Source organism: Lynx rufus, unplaced genomic scaffold (assembly GCF_022079265.1).
Source record: "Lynx rufus isolate CCGP_SWC_20201006 ecotype Redwood Valley unplaced genomic scaffold, mLynRuf1.p SCAF_36, whole genome shotgun sequence".
Taxonomy (NCBI): Eukaryota; Metazoa; Chordata; class Mammalia; order Carnivora; family Felidae; genus Lynx; species Lynx rufus.
The window spans coordinates 729,867-745,610 of NW_025814852.1; the positions used below are offsets into that span (position 1 = coordinate 729,867).

At 64.6% G+C, this 15,744-nt stretch overlaps 3 protein-coding genes across 3 annotated transcripts; all 3 read left to right on the forward strand.

The window, feature by feature from the left end:
• Nucleotides 1-24: 24 nt before the first annotated feature.
• Nucleotides 25-10,431, forward strand: ANAPC2 (anaphase promoting complex subunit 2). Its single transcript, XM_047093820.1, has 13 exons — nucleotides 25-167; nucleotides 431-1,053; nucleotides 2,050-2,182; nucleotides 3,188-3,362; nucleotides 3,740-3,859; nucleotides 4,214-4,331; nucleotides 5,051-5,232; nucleotides 5,584-5,725; nucleotides 6,034-6,109; nucleotides 6,198-6,401; nucleotides 9,416-9,545; nucleotides 9,745-9,980; nucleotides 10,104-10,431. The coding sequence occupies exons 1-13, from the start codon at nucleotides 63-65 to the stop codon at nucleotides 10,314-10,316; spliced, it is 2,457 nt and encodes an 818-aa protein (XP_046949776.1). The 5' UTR covers nucleotides 25-62; the 3' UTR covers nucleotides 10,317-10,431.
• A 2,044-nt stretch (nucleotides 10,432-12,475) lies between these two features.
• TMEM210 (transmembrane protein 210) lies at nucleotides 12,476-13,499 on the forward strand. Its single transcript, XM_047093829.1, has 4 exons — nucleotides 12,476-12,563; nucleotides 12,688-12,823; nucleotides 13,033-13,068; nucleotides 13,258-13,499. The coding sequence occupies exons 1-4, from the start codon at nucleotides 12,476-12,478 to the stop codon at nucleotides 13,457-13,459; spliced, it is 462 nt and encodes a 153-aa protein (XP_046949785.1). The 3' UTR covers nucleotides 13,460-13,499.
• Nucleotides 13,500-14,541: 1,042 nt separating this feature from the next.
• On the forward strand, nucleotides 14,542-15,652 carry LRRC26 (leucine rich repeat containing 26). The gene is made up of 2 exons (XM_047093828.1): nucleotides 14,542-15,214; nucleotides 15,303-15,652. Exons 1-2 carry the CDS (start codon nucleotides 14,542-14,544, stop codon nucleotides 15,590-15,592), a joined length of 963 nt encoding a protein of 320 aa, XP_046949784.1. The 3' UTR covers nucleotides 15,593-15,652.
• Nucleotides 15,653-15,744: the final 92 nt, after the last annotated feature.

The following is a 15,744-nucleotide window of genomic DNA, read 5'->3' on the forward strand; positions in this document are numbered from 1 at the left end:
GCCTCTCGTGTGCGTCATCGCCGCGCGCCGCGCCGCGACGCCCTGGGAGTTGGTGGGCGCAGATGGCGACGGCGGTGCGAGACGGCGACCCCGGGCCTGCACAGGAACTGTTGGTGGCCTGGAACACCGTGAGCACCGGGCTGGTGCCGCCGGCCGCGTTGGGACTGGTGAGGCCCCGGAAGAGGGCAGCGGGTCCGCGCGGGGTTCCGGGGACCCTGCGCGCTTTACTAGGACGTCCACCCTGGGGTTCGTTCCGCTGCCGAGGCGGCCCTTCCCTAGCGTCGGCCGAGCATCCGTGGGTCGTGGACGAGGGGTAGCGGAAATCCCGCAGCTTCCCCTCCGCTCTGTCCCTTTCCCCGCTTCTCCCCGCGTGTCAGTGCCCTTCCCACCGCTACTCTGTGTCCCCTTCTCACGGTTCCCTGCACTCCAGGCGTCCTCCCGGACCAGCGGTGCGGTGCCGCCAAAGGAGGAGGAGCTCCGGGCGGCGGTGGAGGTTTTGAGGGCCCACGGTCTGCATTCGGTCCTGGAGGAGTGGTTTGTAGAGGTGCTGCAGAACGACCTGCAGGCCAACATCTCCCTTGAGTTCTGGAATACTATCTCCCAGCGTGAGAACTGTGCAGACGAGCCCCAGTGCCTTCTGCTTCTCCTTGACGCTTTCGGCCTGTTGGAGAGCCGCCTGGATCCCTACCTGCATAGTCTAGAGCTGCTGGAGAAATGGACTCGCCTGGGCTTGCTGATGGGCGCAGGCGCTCAGGGGCTGCGGGAAAAAGTCCACACCACCTTGCGGGGCGTCCTGTTCTTTTCCACTCCCAGAACCTTTCAGGAGATGATTCAGCGCCTCTATGGGCGCTTTTTGAGAGTCTACATGCAGAGTAAGAGGAAGGGGGAAGGGGGCACAGACCCAGAACTAGAGGGGGAATTGGACAGCAGGTATGCCCGTCGCCGGTACTACCGGCTTCTGCAGAGCCCGTTGTGTGCGGGATGCGGCAGTGACAAGCAGCAGTGCTGGTGCCGCCAGGCCCTGGAGCAGTTTCACCAGCTCAGCCAGGTCCTGTGAGTACTCGTGCCTGTGTGGCCACGCCTCTGTTCTTGCCTCTGGCTGGCTTTCCTGGGTCCAGCCAGCTGGCTGGGTGGGGTGGGGGGTGGGGTCTCTGCCGGATCGTCCTGGGTGTGGCCAGGGGCGGGTCCCCAGGATCCCCTCGCTGTGATTTATACGTTTTGTCTTGGACACAGGTGTGTGTCTGCCACTCACACTAGCCCTGGGTTTCCGCTCTTTGCTTACTCTGAGACCCTAGGGATTGCAAATTTTCTGGGCCACGTAGAATTCTGCTGTGCCTTCTGTAGGCTCCCTGGGGAAGGGATGGTGTTCATCCTCTCTTGTAATTGCAAGAGGTGGGCTTGCTGTTTTTATTCTTTCCAGACAAGTTGGGGATTAGGCTAACACGCTGGGCAAGCAGATTGCTTTTCCAGCCTTTTAAAGAGGAAAGGATTTTGCTGTCGCCGTTAAAGCTGGGTTCTGAGCTGTGAGCCTTTAATCCTTTGTGGTTGCTGGTAATGATCTTGTCACGTTGAGTGAAGCGGCAGCAGCACAGCTGTTGGGAAGGGGGAGGGGCTTCTAGCTGGACTGAGGGAGGGGCCCTGTTGCTGGCGAGGGTCAGGGAGGCCCTGGATGGCTCTGGCTGGTTCATCCCAGATGCAGGATGCCCAGAAATGTTCTCTCTCGTTTTCTCGGGTTCATTTGCCGTCGCTGACCGGGGTCTGCACCCAACGGCATAACTGGTGGCGTCTATGCTCACGTGGTCAGGACGGTGATACATTTAGCTGTTGCTTCAGAGCCATGTTTAAGGAGATGCGGTTTTAGCCCTGAGAGCCACACCCACTCCTCACATGGGCAAGGCCAGGGTCTCAGCCTGGGCAGAGGGGCCAACTGGGGAGGGCAGGGCTCTGTCCTCCCCAGCAGCTTTTCCTTGAAGCCTTCGGTGCAGAGGGCGCTGGGTGTGAGGGGGAGCAGGGTACTCCGTGTGCTCCACGAGCAGGGCTGTCCTCCAGACACAGGCTGAGTCTGTTGGAGCGGGTCAGTGCGGAGGCTGTGACCACCACCCTGCACCAGGTGACCAGGGAGAGAATGGAGGACCGCTGTCGGGGCGAGTACGAGCGCTCCTTCCTGCGAGAGTTCCACAAGGTAAGGACAGCCTCTCGGGCCCTGTTCCCTGGGGGCTGTAGAACAGGTTTCTGGCCAACCTGACGCCCTAGTGGTCTTAGAAGCAGCCACAGTATGGGGACTTGGACGAGCTAGGACCTGGCTGGTGGATGAAGCTGTCTTGGTGCTGGGTGGAAGCTGGCCCTTCCCGGCCTGCCCTTGTGACCGCAAGATAGAGCCCGTGACCTGCTCAGCAAGGTCTGTGAGAAATCACTTGGCTGGAGGCGGTGCCAAGGTCTGGGGTGTCCCGCTGAGGGGCCTCAGGGCGCCCGTGCTGTTGGGGCGTGGTCTGGGGCTCTGCCCTGGGGCTCTGCCCTGGTCTCCCTAGAGCCGGGGAGGTGCTGGCCCAACCGCAGGGGACCGTCCAGCCTGCCCCTACTTCCCGCATGTCATTCTCCGCCGGTTCCTGGTGTCTGCGTCCCAGGGCGCAGATTAGCTGTGGTGGGGGTTCAAAGCAAGTGTCTGTACAGCAGCGGTCTGGAGTGGGTGTGAGCCCAGAGGCCTGGCCGGGGCACCTGTGTTGCCCCCAGGTGGTAGAGTATCAGGATGTTGTCATCAGGGGCTGCGTAGTTTGTGGGGGAACGTGTGCATCCTAGGCTCTGTGCGGCTGTTTTGCCTCTAAGTTTACATGCGTGTGCTCAGAAGGGCCCTTACGTTGTCCCACGTGGTGGGACTAGTCAGGTACGTGGCCCCCAGGGTGTGTCTGTCCACCAGGTCAGAGGTGAGCGTTCTCTCCGTGCTCTGCATCAGGGCCACTGTTGCTAGAGATAAGCCTGGGCTCTGGTGCTCATCGGGTGTGGGGACACATCGATGGGAGGCCTGGGAGGCTCACTTTGGACCCGTTATCCTGCTGGTTTCAATGTGCTCCCAGTGTCCAGGAGCCTTAGAGACTCCCCAAGACTGGCTGCAGTGCGGGTAGCCTCTGCTCCACGTCGGGCTGGGGTTCATTCAGCTCCTCACCTCCCTATACCTGTGGTCTCCCGACAGTGGATCGAGAGGGTGGTCGGCTGGCTCGGCAAGGTATTCCTGCAGGATGGCCCCGCCAGGCCCGCGTCCCCGGAGGCTGGCAACACACTGCGCCGGTGGCGCTGCCACGTGCAGAGGTTTTTCTACCGTATCTATGCCGGCCTACGCATCGAGGAGCTCTTCAGCATCATCCGAGGTCGGCCCCCTGCCCGCTGAAGTGGCCACCTTCCCCGTGCCTTCGCCATTCAGATCCTGCAGGCGGTCAGGGGCACTTAGGACAGACAGCGGCGTCCCAAGCAGAGCTGGGCCCGCCAGTGGGGCCCCCAGACGGTGCTTCTGGGCGTCCACCCCCATCCTGTCGGCGGCCTCATGCTCCTGCTCTGTCCTTGGGCACTCGGGGGCGGGGCGGGGACTGGAGGGCACATGACCGCCCAGGGACGGCCTGAAGCACCTAGCGGTGTTTCTCATCACTGCTGAGTGGGTCTGGGCCCTGCCGACCTTGTGTCCTTTCTTGCACGCACAGCACGTGCGTGCTTGCACGTGTGTGTGCAAGGGTCCGCACTCTTCCTACAGACTTCCCAGACTCCCGGCCAGCCATCGAGGACCTCAAATACTGCCTGGAAAGGACCGACCAGAGGCAGCAGCTGCTCCTGTCTCTCAAGGCTGCCCTAGAGACGCGGCTCCTCCACCCAGGTGCCTGAGCTGCTGCCCCAGAGGCCAGTCTCCTCTGCCGAGAGGCCTGTGTAGGGTGTGGGTCTGTGCGGTCCTTAGGAGCTCCGCCTCATCCTCCCTTGAAGAGAGTCCTGGGAAATGATGGGTGTGGCCTGGGGCAGACCGCCCAATGAGGGGAGGGCTCGGACCTTGGAAAGTTCCAGGGAAAGCACGTGAGAGTTAGGGGAGAAGGGGGACAGCGTCCCGTGGGTCACAGTGGTATCCTGGGGAGTGAGGTCACAGTGGTGGCCGAAAAACCCACCTGGCCAGGGCGCTGCCGCTCAAGGGACAACTCCTGGGTGCTGCTGTGACTACTGTCCTTTCTCCTGGCCGTAGGGGTCAACACGTGCGACATCATCACCCTCTATATATCCGCCATCAAGGCACTGCGTGTGCTCGACCCTTCCATGGTCATCTTGGAGGTGGCTTGTGAGCCCATTCGCCGCTACCTGAGGTGAGCCCCGTGGCCAAGCTCCAGGCTGCTGCTCGGACCTGGGGTCCTTGTCTCCTGGCTCCATTTGTGCAGCCAAGTTCCCCGTGGGTCCTTGTGGCCCCCGAAACACCAGGGACACTCTGTCCCTCCTGTTGGGCCACATGACCTGGCCACGGCCCGGGCTTCTTCGTCTTGTGGGTGCCACCACGTCCATGGGCAGACGTTGGGGACCCCACCCTGCAACCCTGCTCTCTGTTCCCATCCCCTTTTCCTAGTCCATAGAGACCCCGACTCAGCTTTAGCTTACTGACCAAGACCCAGGCTGAGGCCGGGGCGGGGAGGGGACCCCTGTGCATGAACGGCAGTGACTCCCAGGCTGTCTGTCAGAGGACGTGTTTGAGCGGGTGCTGGGGCACAGCTGTCTGGAGACCCCTCGGGACAGTAGAGGCTCAGGGCTGGGGCCGGGAGGCACCTGGAGCTTCCCTGACTCACGTCTGCTGCCTCTTGGTTGGGAAGGCCCTGGCCTAGATCCCGTATTATTTTAGTTCTCGGCGTTCCCGAAAACGGTGGGGTTTATCTTATTATGATCAGTATTACTGTTTTCTGAGAGGAAGTTTGATGGACCCATCTTAAGCACGTGGCCAACGGGGGTGCTGGCTGCCGGGGTGAGGTGGGGTGCCGTGGTATGGGCAAACGGGGAGAGAGGTGCCGTGAAGGCCAGCGGTACTCATATCTGGCAGGACGCGGGAGGACACGGTGCGGCAGATTGTAGCTGGGCTGACGGGGGACTCAGACGGGACGGGGGACTTGGCTGTCGAGCTGTCCAAGACAGACCCGGCGAGCCTGGAGACTGGTCAGGACAGCGAGGATGACTCTGGCGAGCCCGAGGACTGGGTCCCTGACCCTGTGGATGCCGATCCAGGTCAGTGCCACCAGCCCCACCTGGCTCTGGGTTGTGGGGGACGCTCCAGCGAGGCAGGCGTCCGATTCCACAGGTGCCCGAAAGCTTGAGGGGATCAGTTGTCAGCACCCGCCCCGACCCGCTTCTGCAGGGGGCTCTGGCTGGCTTGAGTGGGCCCACGGTGGCCTGCGTCTCCGTCCAGCTTGCTAGAAGAGCAGATTCCCAGGCGGCCCGTGCACTACCCACCCCGCCCCTCGCCTGGGATCTGGGCCTGGGCCTCACGGGCGTGGCAGGGTGGGGCCTGCGTGGGCACGGATGGTGCTTCCTCGGTCCCTGCGAGATGCCATTGGTGCCGGTCCCCGTGCCGTGCAGGGAAGTCCAGCTCCAAGCGGCGCTCCTCGGACATCATCAGCCTGCTGGTCAGCATCTACGGCAGCAAGGACCTGTTCATCAATGAGTACCGCTCGCTGCTGGCCGACCGCCTCCTGCACCAGTTCAGCTTTAGTCCTGAGCGGTGAGGCCCGCGAGGCGCCAGTGGGCCGCAGGGGGCGCCGCCGCCTGCTCTCCGGCGGGGAGGTGCACCCGCGCTCAGCCGTCACCCTGGAGAGGCCCGGGGGGAGGCCCAGGGGCTCGGGGAACCAGATCCCCGGGAACCCCTGGGCCTCAGCCGGGACGGAGTCCGGGGTCTCGGTGGCTAGAGCTGCACTTCGCGCCTCCCCCCCCGGGGTGTCCCTGCGCTGGGTGGGGGAGGGTGCCCGCTCCGCTACGGGTGCTGCTTGGGGTGGGGGCGCGCCACACGCCCTCAGAGATGCGTTCTTCCAGGGAGATCCGCAACGTGGAGCTGCTGAAGCTGCGCTTTGGCGAGGCTCCCATGCACTTCTGCGAGGTCATGCTGAAGGTGGGCGCGCGGGGCTCCTGCCCACCTGGCCCGGCCTCACCCTGAGCCCAGCCCCGGGGCCTTCGTGAGACCCCGTTCCTCCCCCCAGGACATGGCGGACTCCCGTCGCATCAACGCCAACATTCGTGAGGAGGACGAGAAGCGGCCCATAGAGGAGCAGCCGCCTTTTGGGGTCTATGCCGTCATCCTGTCCAGCGAGTTTTGGCCTCCCTTCAAGGACGAGAAGCTGGAGGTCCCCGAGGACATTAGGGAGGCCCTAGAGGTCTACTGCAAGAAGTACGAGAAGCTGAAGGTACAGGCCACACCTCCCTCCGGTGGCAGGTGGGGGCCGCATCCTGACCTGGTGACCCTTCCGAGCAGGCTGTGCAACGGGGCCTGGGTGCGACCCACCTGTGCGGCTCTCTGCTGACACCTGTCCTGTGCCTCTGCGTCGGGGCAGGAGGGCGCAGCCCCCCGTCCTGCTCCCCTCGTCCCTCAGGAGCCTCTGCACGTGTGCGTGCACACCCACACTGGGGGAGGGGCCGGGCCGCTTCTGCCCTCTGCGCCTCCGGGTGGCCCCACCTTCCCCGGGCTTCCTCTTCCGCTGTCTACTCCCTGACGTCTCAGAACTGGGGGCTGGGGCACCGGGCTCGCCCCGGAGAGAGTCAGGGGGCTGTGTGTGCCCCATGGGCGTCTGCCTCCAAGCAGTCTCCAGATTGCTCGTGAAGCATTCGACTTCCAGGACTCTGCCCCGGCCTTGCCACTGCCTGGCTTGCTTCCCTAGAAGCTGCTTTCCCAGAGGATGGCTCAGCCATGCCTTTCTGCTCGGGCCTAATGCACCTGATGTGACGGCCATGCCTCAGCGCGCTTTGTCCTGACTCCAGCTGGATACTAGAGTGGCGGAGCAGGCCCCGGGGCTATGCTGGAGGTCGGGCCTGTGGCCACAGTGTCTCTGCCTCACACCAGAACTCTTGGCCTGAGGACCACGTTGGACACGTGGGTGGCCACACGGCCCACAGAGTGTCCTTGCTCGTGTTTTCTGTTGGTGGCCTTGCGTCTTTCCCGCTGCAGGCCGCAGTGGTGGCTGTACGGTCGTGGGCTTGGAGCTGGAGAGCCTGTCTGTGGCTCTCCTGCTTGTGACCTGGGCAAACTGTGGGTTCTGCTTCCGTTTCCCCCCTACAAGGTGGGGTTCTCTGTTGCCTCCTCCTTTGGAGCTGAGGGGGTGAGGGGGTTACTGAAGACTCCCTCGTGTTGGTCAGCAACAAAGTGCCGTGATCGGGGCTCAAAACAGTGCAGGTGTATCGTGTTAGTTCTGGCAGCGGGGCGTCCAGGATCGATCATAGGGCTGCACTCTGTCCAGAGGCTTGAGGGAGGGTTCCTCCTGCTGCTTCCGGCTTCTGGTGGCTCTAGGCATCACTTGACTTGTGGCCACATCAGCCCAACCTCCGCCTCTGTTGTCACAGGGCATTCTCCCTGTGTCTCTTTGTGTCCACGTTTCTTACAAGGACACCAGTCATGTTGGATTAAAGGCCCACCCTATTCTAGAATGACCTCACTTGAACGAATTGACGTGTGGTAATCTGATGTCCAGACACAGTTACATTCTGAGTTATCAGGGGTTAGGACTTTAACATCCTTAACTATGAGAGACACAGTTCAACCTATAACAGTCCACCCTGTGCCGCCGCCACCCCGCCCCAAATTCGTGTGCTTCCCACACGCAAAACACATTCATCCAACATCCCCAGAAGTCTTAAGCCATTCCAGCACCACGTTTATATCACCCCACACCTCAAAGTTTGGTATCTGAGTAGCATCTGAATCGGGCAGGAGCGAGACCGAGCGCAGCTCATCGAGGGCAGTCCCTCTCCGGCTGCGAGCCTGGGAAAGCAGAGCGTGCCTGCGAGGTGTGGCACAGACCCCTCCGTTCTGAGAGGATGACTTCTCAAGGAAGGAGGGGGGTCACAGGCTCAAAGCAAGTCCAAAAGCCAGTGGAGGCACTGCTCTGGGTTCAAGGCTGTCTTCTGTCTGCCCACCCTGCCAGGCCGGGCCGCTGTACTGCAGTTCTCCCGCTGAGCCCTCCTCAGCTGGCCGTCTCTCCGTTTTAGTCCGGGTCGCCGTAAAATTCTCAGGAGCCTCGTCCTCCCTGCAGCTCCCAGTCGTCCAGGCCTTTGGCCGTGGGCCCTCACAGACACCCTTCCTGGACCGCCCGGTCTGTCCTGGCTCTTCTGAGGACGCTGGTCGGCTCCCACGTCAGAGCTCGGGTCTCTGGCGCCCTCTCGGCTCTGTCTCTAGGGCACACAGAGAAGAGCAGCACCCCTGCCTTCGCGCTGGCTCCCCACCCCCCCCCCCCCCGCCTCACCCCTGCTGCCGCCGCGAGGCCATCCCTCCCACATTTGCGGAGTCTCCTCAGCTCAGTGTTGGTTCATCGTGCTGGGGTGTGCTTTCTGCCCAGCAGGGTCGTGCTCAGACAGGATCCTGCCACCACATAGCAGGGCCACACTGTCTCCAGTTGGCCGTGGCCTCTTCCTCCTCGTGACACCTCTTGTGGCTTTCCTGGCCGTGTCCCTGCCGACAGTCTCTCCGGGGCAATTCAGGCTCTTAGAGGCATGCAGCCCACAGCTCTTCCAGCCTCTGCCTGTCACCCAGCTCCGTGGACTCACACTTCTGGGAATTTGTTACAGCAGCACCCCCTTCCCGGGAGTGCAAAATGTGTCACTTTCTCGTGGCTGCCATAACAAAGTGCCATGACGCGGGTGCTTGCAACAACGGAGATCTTTTTCTCCACTCTGGAGACCAGAGCAGAGGTCAGGGCGTCAGCGGGGCTGTGCGCCTCCGAAGGCTGTGGGAGAGGGTCCCTCCGCCTCCCCAGCACCTGGTGTTGCAGGCCACCCTCGGTGTTTCTCGGCCTGTGGCTGCATCCCTGCCGTCTCTGCCTGTCTTCACACTGTCTTCCCTCTTGCAAGGGTGCTGACCGAGCTACGTCAGGGCTCGCTGTACTTCGGATGACCTTGTCTTAACTAGGCCCGTCTGCAGCGGCCTCGTCTCCAACCCAGGTCGCGTTCTGAGGTCCTGGGGGTTACGATGTTGGACGTCTTTCAGACACTGTTAACTCACCAGCAGCCCTCATTGTTCAGTCCTATCAGATCGTGGTAGTGGAGGGCGTGGGAAGCGGAGCCCTGTCTTCTATCCACCCTGCTGCCCACTGCCGGGGGGCGGGGGGCGGTGAGGGAGCCCTTCTGTCACCTGGTGCCAGGTGGCAGAGTCTCACTCAGCTGGGCTCAGCCGGGCCCCCGGGCTGCTCGTGCTGACTGCGGCCCTCCCCAGGCCATGCGGACCCTCAGCTGGAAGCACACCCTGGGCCTGGTGACCATGGACGTGGAGCTGGCCGATCGTACCTTGTCTGTGGCAGTGACTCCCGTGCAGGCGGTGGTCTTGCTCTACTTCCAGGACCAAGGTGAACCCACTGGCCCCTGGCTGGCCTGCCCCAGCCTTGCCTCCTGGGGGGACTAGTGCCAGGCACTGCTCCGTGTGGCCGGCGGGGGGGGGGGGGGGGTGGAGGTTGGGGGCGGGACTCGGCCTCCCGGGGCTGCCCCCTGGGAAGGTGAGCGGGCTGACGAGGCCCAGTGGCTAGTGTTCCCGGCCGCCCCGTGCAGCCAGCTGGACCCTGGAGGAGCTGAGCAAGGTGGTGAAGATGCCCGTGGCCCTGCTGCGGCGGCGCATGTCCGTGTGGCTGCAGCAGGGAGTGCTGCGGGAGGAGCCTGCCGGGACCTTCTCTGTGGTGGAGGAGGAGCGGCCTCAGGACCGGGACAGCATGGTGCTCCTTGACAGCGACGACGAGAGCGACTCCGGCATGGCCTCCCAGGCCGACCAGAAGGAGGAGGAGCTGCTGGTGCGGCCGCGGGCAGGGGCGGGCGGGGGCGGGGGCCTGGCTCGGCCTCTGGGGCGGTGGCCGCGCGGGGGGGGGGGGGGGGGGGGGGTGGCCTGACGGCCGGCCTGGCCTCTGTGTCCCCAGCTTTTCTGGACGTACATCCAGGCCATGCTGACCAACCTGGAGAGCCTGTCGCTGGAGCGTATCTACAGCATGCTGCGCATGTTCGTGGTCACTGGCCCCGCGCTGGCCGAGATCGACCTGCAGGAGCTCCAGGGCTTCCTGCAGAAGAAGGTGAGGGACCAGCAGCTGGTCTACTCAGCCGGCGTCTACCGCCTGCCCAAGAGCTGCAGCTGACGCGCCCACTGCGCCCTTCCCGCGACGTCCCCACGGAGGGAGGGTGGCTGGGGGGGTGCCCCCCGTGCCCCTGCCCGGCCCCCGGAGTGCAGAGTAAAGCAAATGGTTCTCTATCCTTTCCCTGTCCTGGTGGCTTTGTGGGCCCATCGCGGGCGTGTGGTCCGGGTTTGCCCTTCACAGTGGCCTCTCCAGCTCAGCCTAGCAGGGCCTGGCTCCCTGGGAGCAGGTGCGGGGAAACACACGAGTGTCCGGGCCCAGCCCTGCCTGCACACCTGTCACCGGGCTCCAGACCCACGGTCCTGGCACATGGACGTCCCTGGAGCACACGAGGGGTCCTGGCACCGCCCCCAGCCCCTGAGGTCCCGGGAGGCAGGGAAGGGCTTTGGCTGGATGCAGGCTGGAGGTCTTCAGACGCACTGGGCACCACAGCCTGCGGTGCAGGAGGCTCCGTGCTGGCTGGTGGTGCCAGCCTCCTGGGCAACAAAGGCCCTTTGGAACGAGCCTCCGGCGTCCTGTTCCCGCCCACCCGGGGTGCCTTCCCAGGCCTGGAGTCATGCCTGTTGCCCCCAGACACCCTTGGGCAGCCCCCTCCGCCAGGCTGTCTTCTAGTGGCTACCCCCACCTCTCCACTTTGACCTGTTCCCCTGGGGCCCTGGTATCAGTCCTTGACGGGACCCCCTCTCACTCCAGAGTGTCCTGTTGGCCACGGGTTTGGAGAACGAGCGGTAGGACTAGGCATGTAGCCTTAGCAGTTCCAGGATTCTGGCGAGCCAGTGTTTGCCTCACTTGGGCTCCACCCACCACCGAGGCTGCTGTGCTGTGGTCACTAGGAGAGGGGCTTCCCACTTTCCTCTGAGTTCTGCTGGAGGCCCAGAAGGCTCTAACACCCACCGTTCCCTCCAGGCGGAAGGTCACCTGGCATGGGGCTGAGTTTACTTCCGTCATCCTAACCCGGATGCAAACCGGCTAGGCGGGTCTGGCGGGGCAGCGGGTCAGCTCCTGGGCACAGGCACACATCCCTTTAGACTTGGTTTGTTAACAAAATGTGAGAAAAACAAAAAAGCTGCATCTTGGGTCACAGCGTCACACAACAGGCACAGAGGTGTCCCAGAAACTGCTGGCTGGTCCCCAAGGAGGGTTCAACACTAGGAGGAGACACCTGTGTCAGAGGAGTCAGGGAGGTCCCCAATGACAAGGAGTCAGCCAGGGCCCCTCTGCACCCTTGCCCCTGGTGCCCTGTGGGGTCATCCGTGGTGTGGGACAACTCCCCCTGCTGCCTGTGTGGTTTGCTGGCCTAGGTCCTTAGGGGAGGGGGGAGGCCGCCTCTGGACGGCGAGGCCAGGGAGGAGGCTGAGGTTAAGTCCCACGAGGCCAGCCTGCAGCTAAGTCCCTCAGGCAGGAAGATGCAGAGGAAGAAGCCCGCAGGGCAGGGCAGGGCAGGGCAGGGGGGCTCTGATAAACGACACAGATTGGGAGCCTCAGATGCTACCCGTAGCCTTTTCTCAGCCAGAAGCGCCTAGCGGCTGTGGCTGTGGGAGGGCCTGTGGGCAGCGCCCCCACCTCCTGGGGGATTCGGAGAGCCTGGCGGCTCCTCCGGCCTCCGGCATTGCTGAGCTGGGGGCGGGATCCTCCCCGAGACCGCCAGTGCGAGGGAGGGCAGCGAGCACAGGCCCATGCCTTGCCCCTTCTTGGCCCCTGCTCCTGGCAGCCTTGGGGGAAGGATGGTGGCATGGGTCAGCTGGGCGGGGCCCAGGCCTCACCTGGGCTGTCACAGTCCCTGAGAAACAGGCCTCCCGCTGTCTGCTGAGGGCCCCCCAGGGTTTCCGGGTCATTGTCTCCACTATCCCAAGAGCCTAAGGGTGATCACCCCCTTCCCTGTAATGCACCATCCCCTGAGGCTGGATCCAGTAGGGCACTGGGGAGCAGCTCCCAGGCCCCCAGCCACCCTACCTGCTTCACCCCGGGGGTTGCCTGCCCAGGTCTCCTCTGCTCCCACACAGAAGTTCAAGTGAAGCTCCGGCTGAAGCCCGGCCCACCCCCACACACCTCCCAGACCCCCGATTCCCCCACCACCCCACCCTGCTCCACAGCCCTATTGTGAGGTCAGCGCCTTCCAATGGGTTCCGTCCAGAGGTGTGTGGTGGGGTTGGGGGCTGGACATGGCCCCCTGTCCCCAGCCTGACTCCTGCCTGGCTGGCGGCCCTCTCGGCCTGATATGTCTGTCCCTTTTGCTCATCCCTGCTGCAGGTGCCTCCTCCCGTCCCTGAACCCCGCCCCAGCCCGGGCCCCTCCTGGGGTGAGGGGCGGCCCCGGGGGCCCTCCACTGGCAGGTGACGAGGGCCCCTCGGCCACACGGGCCCTGTCTCTGCAGCTGGAACGTACTGTGAGTGCAGCCTCGGCCTCAGCCGCGAGGCCCTCATTGCCCTGCTGGTGGTGCTGGCGGGCGTTGGTGCCAGCTGCTTCTGTGCCCTCGTCATCGTGGCAATTGGTGCCATGCGAGCCAAGAGGTGTGTAGGCCCCGGGGCGGGCAGGGTGGGTGAGGGCCACGGGGCCCTGCTGGGAGAGGGGCCTCTGCCCCAGGTGAGATGTCAGCCAGAGCTGGGGAACGCTATTTCCCGGACTGGGCTGTGAAGAGGTGGGGTGCGGGAGGGGCACTTCTGGGCTCCTGGGGGCCAGCTCCCCTGCTCCAGGACTCACACCTTCCTTTGTCCCCCAGACATGAACATGCCTCCCGCAGACACATGGACAGCAGGTGAGTAACCTCAGGGGAGGACCCCACGGGTGAGCTGTGCCCCTGCTCCTGCCCCACTGGGAGGTGTGGTCACAGATGCATCAGGGGCACTGACCTGAGAGCCAGGCCTGCCCTGGGAGGGGGTTAAGTCCTCGGGAGCCCGTGCTGGTGACTGCCTGCAACAAGCCTGACCCAGCCCGTGTCGTGCAGGATGGTGGGGCACTTCGGGGTCCAGGAAGATCACACGGATCTGCACACATTGCATGTGGAGTCCCACCTCATGGACCCTGACCTGGAGGTCTCCCTGATGCCTCCCCTGGAGGCTCACGGCCTCATAACCATCCCCATGGACCCGATGGCCCCAACTCTGACTCTAGAGGAGCCGTCCCCTCTCACCCCCCCACCTGAGTAGGGCTGCGGGCAGCCTAGGGTAAGAGAATTAAACGGTATTTAGTGCTTCTGCCCTGTCCTCTCTGCGGGCTCCTCCTAGAGCCGCTGTGCGGCTGCGTGAAGGGGTGGGGAGGGGTCTGTGTGCACCTAGGTCATCTCCTTTATCTTGGATGGCGGGTGTGTGTGTGTGTGTGTGTGTGTGCGTGCGCGAGTGTGCGCTGCCTGCACAAGTGCCCGCTGTCTGCCCTTCAGGGCAGGAGCCACAGCCCTGGTGTTTCCACCTCCTCCTGCCATGGCCTCCGTCTAGCTCCTCCCGGCATCGTCCTGCTGCCTTGCCCCACGAAGTTGGCATGGCTCCTGGGCCCCTGCCCACCCCACCCCCACCCCACCCCGGAAAACCCCAGGACAGGATGTGCAACTCTGGTGACTCCAGAGGAGCAGCATTTGACTGGAGAACTTGGGCTGGTGCCTGTGCCCTACCCACACTGTCTCCTTGAGGTTCTAGGAGAATCCTCATAGGGCCAGGTAGGGCAGACATGACGGTTTCCAGGTATGCAGTCCCCGCTCCACCCTACGGCCTATCCCCTGGGCTCAGGCTCCCATCATGTACTCCTGACCCCACCAAACATCCGCTATGGAGATGGGACCATCCCTATACGGGGGGTGCGGGGAGGGGGCCCACCGTGTGTGTGCTAGGGTCACTTTGCTGGGCAGGAGACAGGCAGGGACGAATGAGCAGTGAGGCCCCTGGGTCCCATTCCATGCGTGGCATCCATGAGTTTGATGGGTGTGTGTGTGGGGGGGGGGGGGTCATCCAGCGGCTTAGGCCTCAAGGGGGGCACAGGGTGGTGGATACCCCAGGAGAGGAGAGGTGGGGCTTCTCACCGCCGCAGTTGGCACAGAGCCAAGAGGAGCCCGGCTCCGGGACAGGTGGCTGGCAGTGCAGGGTGCTGGCTATCCGCCCAGCCCCCGCCCTGGGCGCGGGGACCAGCCGTGGAACAGGAACTGCCGGCACTCGGGCTGGAGAATTAATATTTGTGCAGGCGCGGCAAAGACGCACTGGCTACGTGAACGCACGGGCAGCAGGCCTTGAGCTCTGCCCCCATGCGGAGCCTCTCCTCTCTCTCGCGGCGGCCGTCGCCGATGTTGCTGCTGCTGCTGTCGCCGTGGTCAGTCTGGGCCCAGTTGTCGGCCGCGGCCGCCTCCTCGGGAACCCCAGGCACCCCGGACTGCCCGGAGGCGTGCGCGTGCGCGCCGGGCGGCCAGGCCAACTGCTCGAGGCGCGCGCTGCCCGCCGTGCCTGCGGGCCTGAGCCGGCGCGTGCGCGCGCTGCTGCTGGACCATAACCGTGTGCGCGCGCTGCCGCCCGGCGCTTTCGTGGGCGCTGACACGCTGCTGCGCCTGGACCTGCGCGAGAACGGGCTGCGCTGGGTGCACGCGCGGGCCTTCTGGAGCTTGGGCGCGCTGCAGCAGCTCGACCTCAGCGCCAACCAGTTGGAGGCGCTGGCGCCCGGCACCTTTTCGCCCTTGCGCGCGCTGCGTTCCCTCTCGCTGGCAGGCAATCGGCTGGCGCGCCTGGAGCCCGCGGCGCTGGGCGCGCTCCCGCTGCTGTACGCGCTCAGCCTGCAGGACAACGAGCTGCCTGCGCTCGCGCCGGGACTGCTGGCCGGCCTGCCCGCTCTCCGCGCACTGCGCCTGCGCGGCAACCCTTGGGTCTGCGGCTGCGCGCTGCGTCCGCTCTGCTCCTGGCTGCGCCGGCACCCGCGGCCGGCGCCAGGTGAGCCCTCCGGGTGGGGGTAGGCGGGCCGGGAGCCACGGCCACGGTCCCCGCCGCCGCCACCTGACTGTGCACCTGTGTCCCGCAGAGGCCGAGACGCTGCTCTGCGTGTTGCCAGGGCGCCTGACGCTCAGACCCTTGACCGCCTTAACGGACGCCGCCTTCAGCCACTGCGCGCAGCGGCTCGCCCCCCGGGACCTGGCTGTGGTCTACGCGCTCGGGCCCGTCTCCTTTCTCGCCAGCCTGGCCGCCTGCCTGGCGCTGGGCTCCGTGCTCACCGCCTGCCGCACGCGCCGCTGGCGCGCCACCGCCCTCGGCCCGCTGAGGAGAGCGCTGGACCCTGGCCCCGGGAGCCCCGCGGCCGCTGCTCAGGACTGAGCGGGCCTTGGCTGTTCTCGAATCTTCCCCTGTCCCCTGCCCTTCTTCACTCTCCCTGCAGGCGTCAACAAGCGACACAGACAGAAAGTTCCGTGACATTCCTTTAGACATCACCACTGCACACACCGGGTCAGGGGGCGGCGCGCGCCGGG

What these genes read in the sequence shown, in the direction of transcription:
- ANAPC2 (XM_047093820.1), top strand. Translation starts at nt 63, where the DNA reads ATGGCGACGGCGGTGCGAGACGGCGACCCCGGGCCTGCACAGGAACTG. An exon ending in GCTCTTCAGCATCATCCGAG is followed by an intron (nt 3,363 to 3,739) that starts GTCGGCCCCCTG and finishes CTCTTCCTACAG; the next exon opens with ACTTCCCAGACTCCCGGCCA. An exon ending in TTCAGCTTTAGTCCTGAGCG is followed by an intron (nt 5,726 to 6,033) that starts GTGAGGCCCGCG and finishes GCGTTCTTCCAG; the next exon opens with GGAGATCCGCAACGTGGAGC.
- TMEM210 (XM_047093829.1), top strand. Translation starts at nt 12,476, where the DNA reads ATGGCCCCCTGTCCCCAGCCTGACTCCTGCCTGGCTGGCGGCCCTCTC. An exon ending in TTTGCTCATCCCTGCTGCAG is followed by an intron (nt 12,564 to 12,687) that starts GTGCCTCCTCCC and finishes CTGTCTCTGCAG; the next exon opens with CTGGAACGTACTGTGAGTGC. An exon ending in CGCAGACACATGGACAGCAG is followed by an intron (nt 13,069 to 13,257) that starts GTGAGTAACCTC and finishes CGTGTCGTGCAG; the next exon opens with GATGGTGGGGCACTTCGGGG.
- LRRC26 (XM_047093828.1), top strand. Translation starts at nt 14,542, where the DNA reads ATGCGGAGCCTCTCCTCTCTCTCGCGGCGGCCGTCGCCGATGTTGCTG. An exon ending in GCACCCGCGGCCGGCGCCAG is followed by an intron (nt 15,215 to 15,302) that starts GTGAGCCCTCCG and finishes TGTGTCCCGCAG; the next exon opens with AGGCCGAGACGCTGCTCTGC.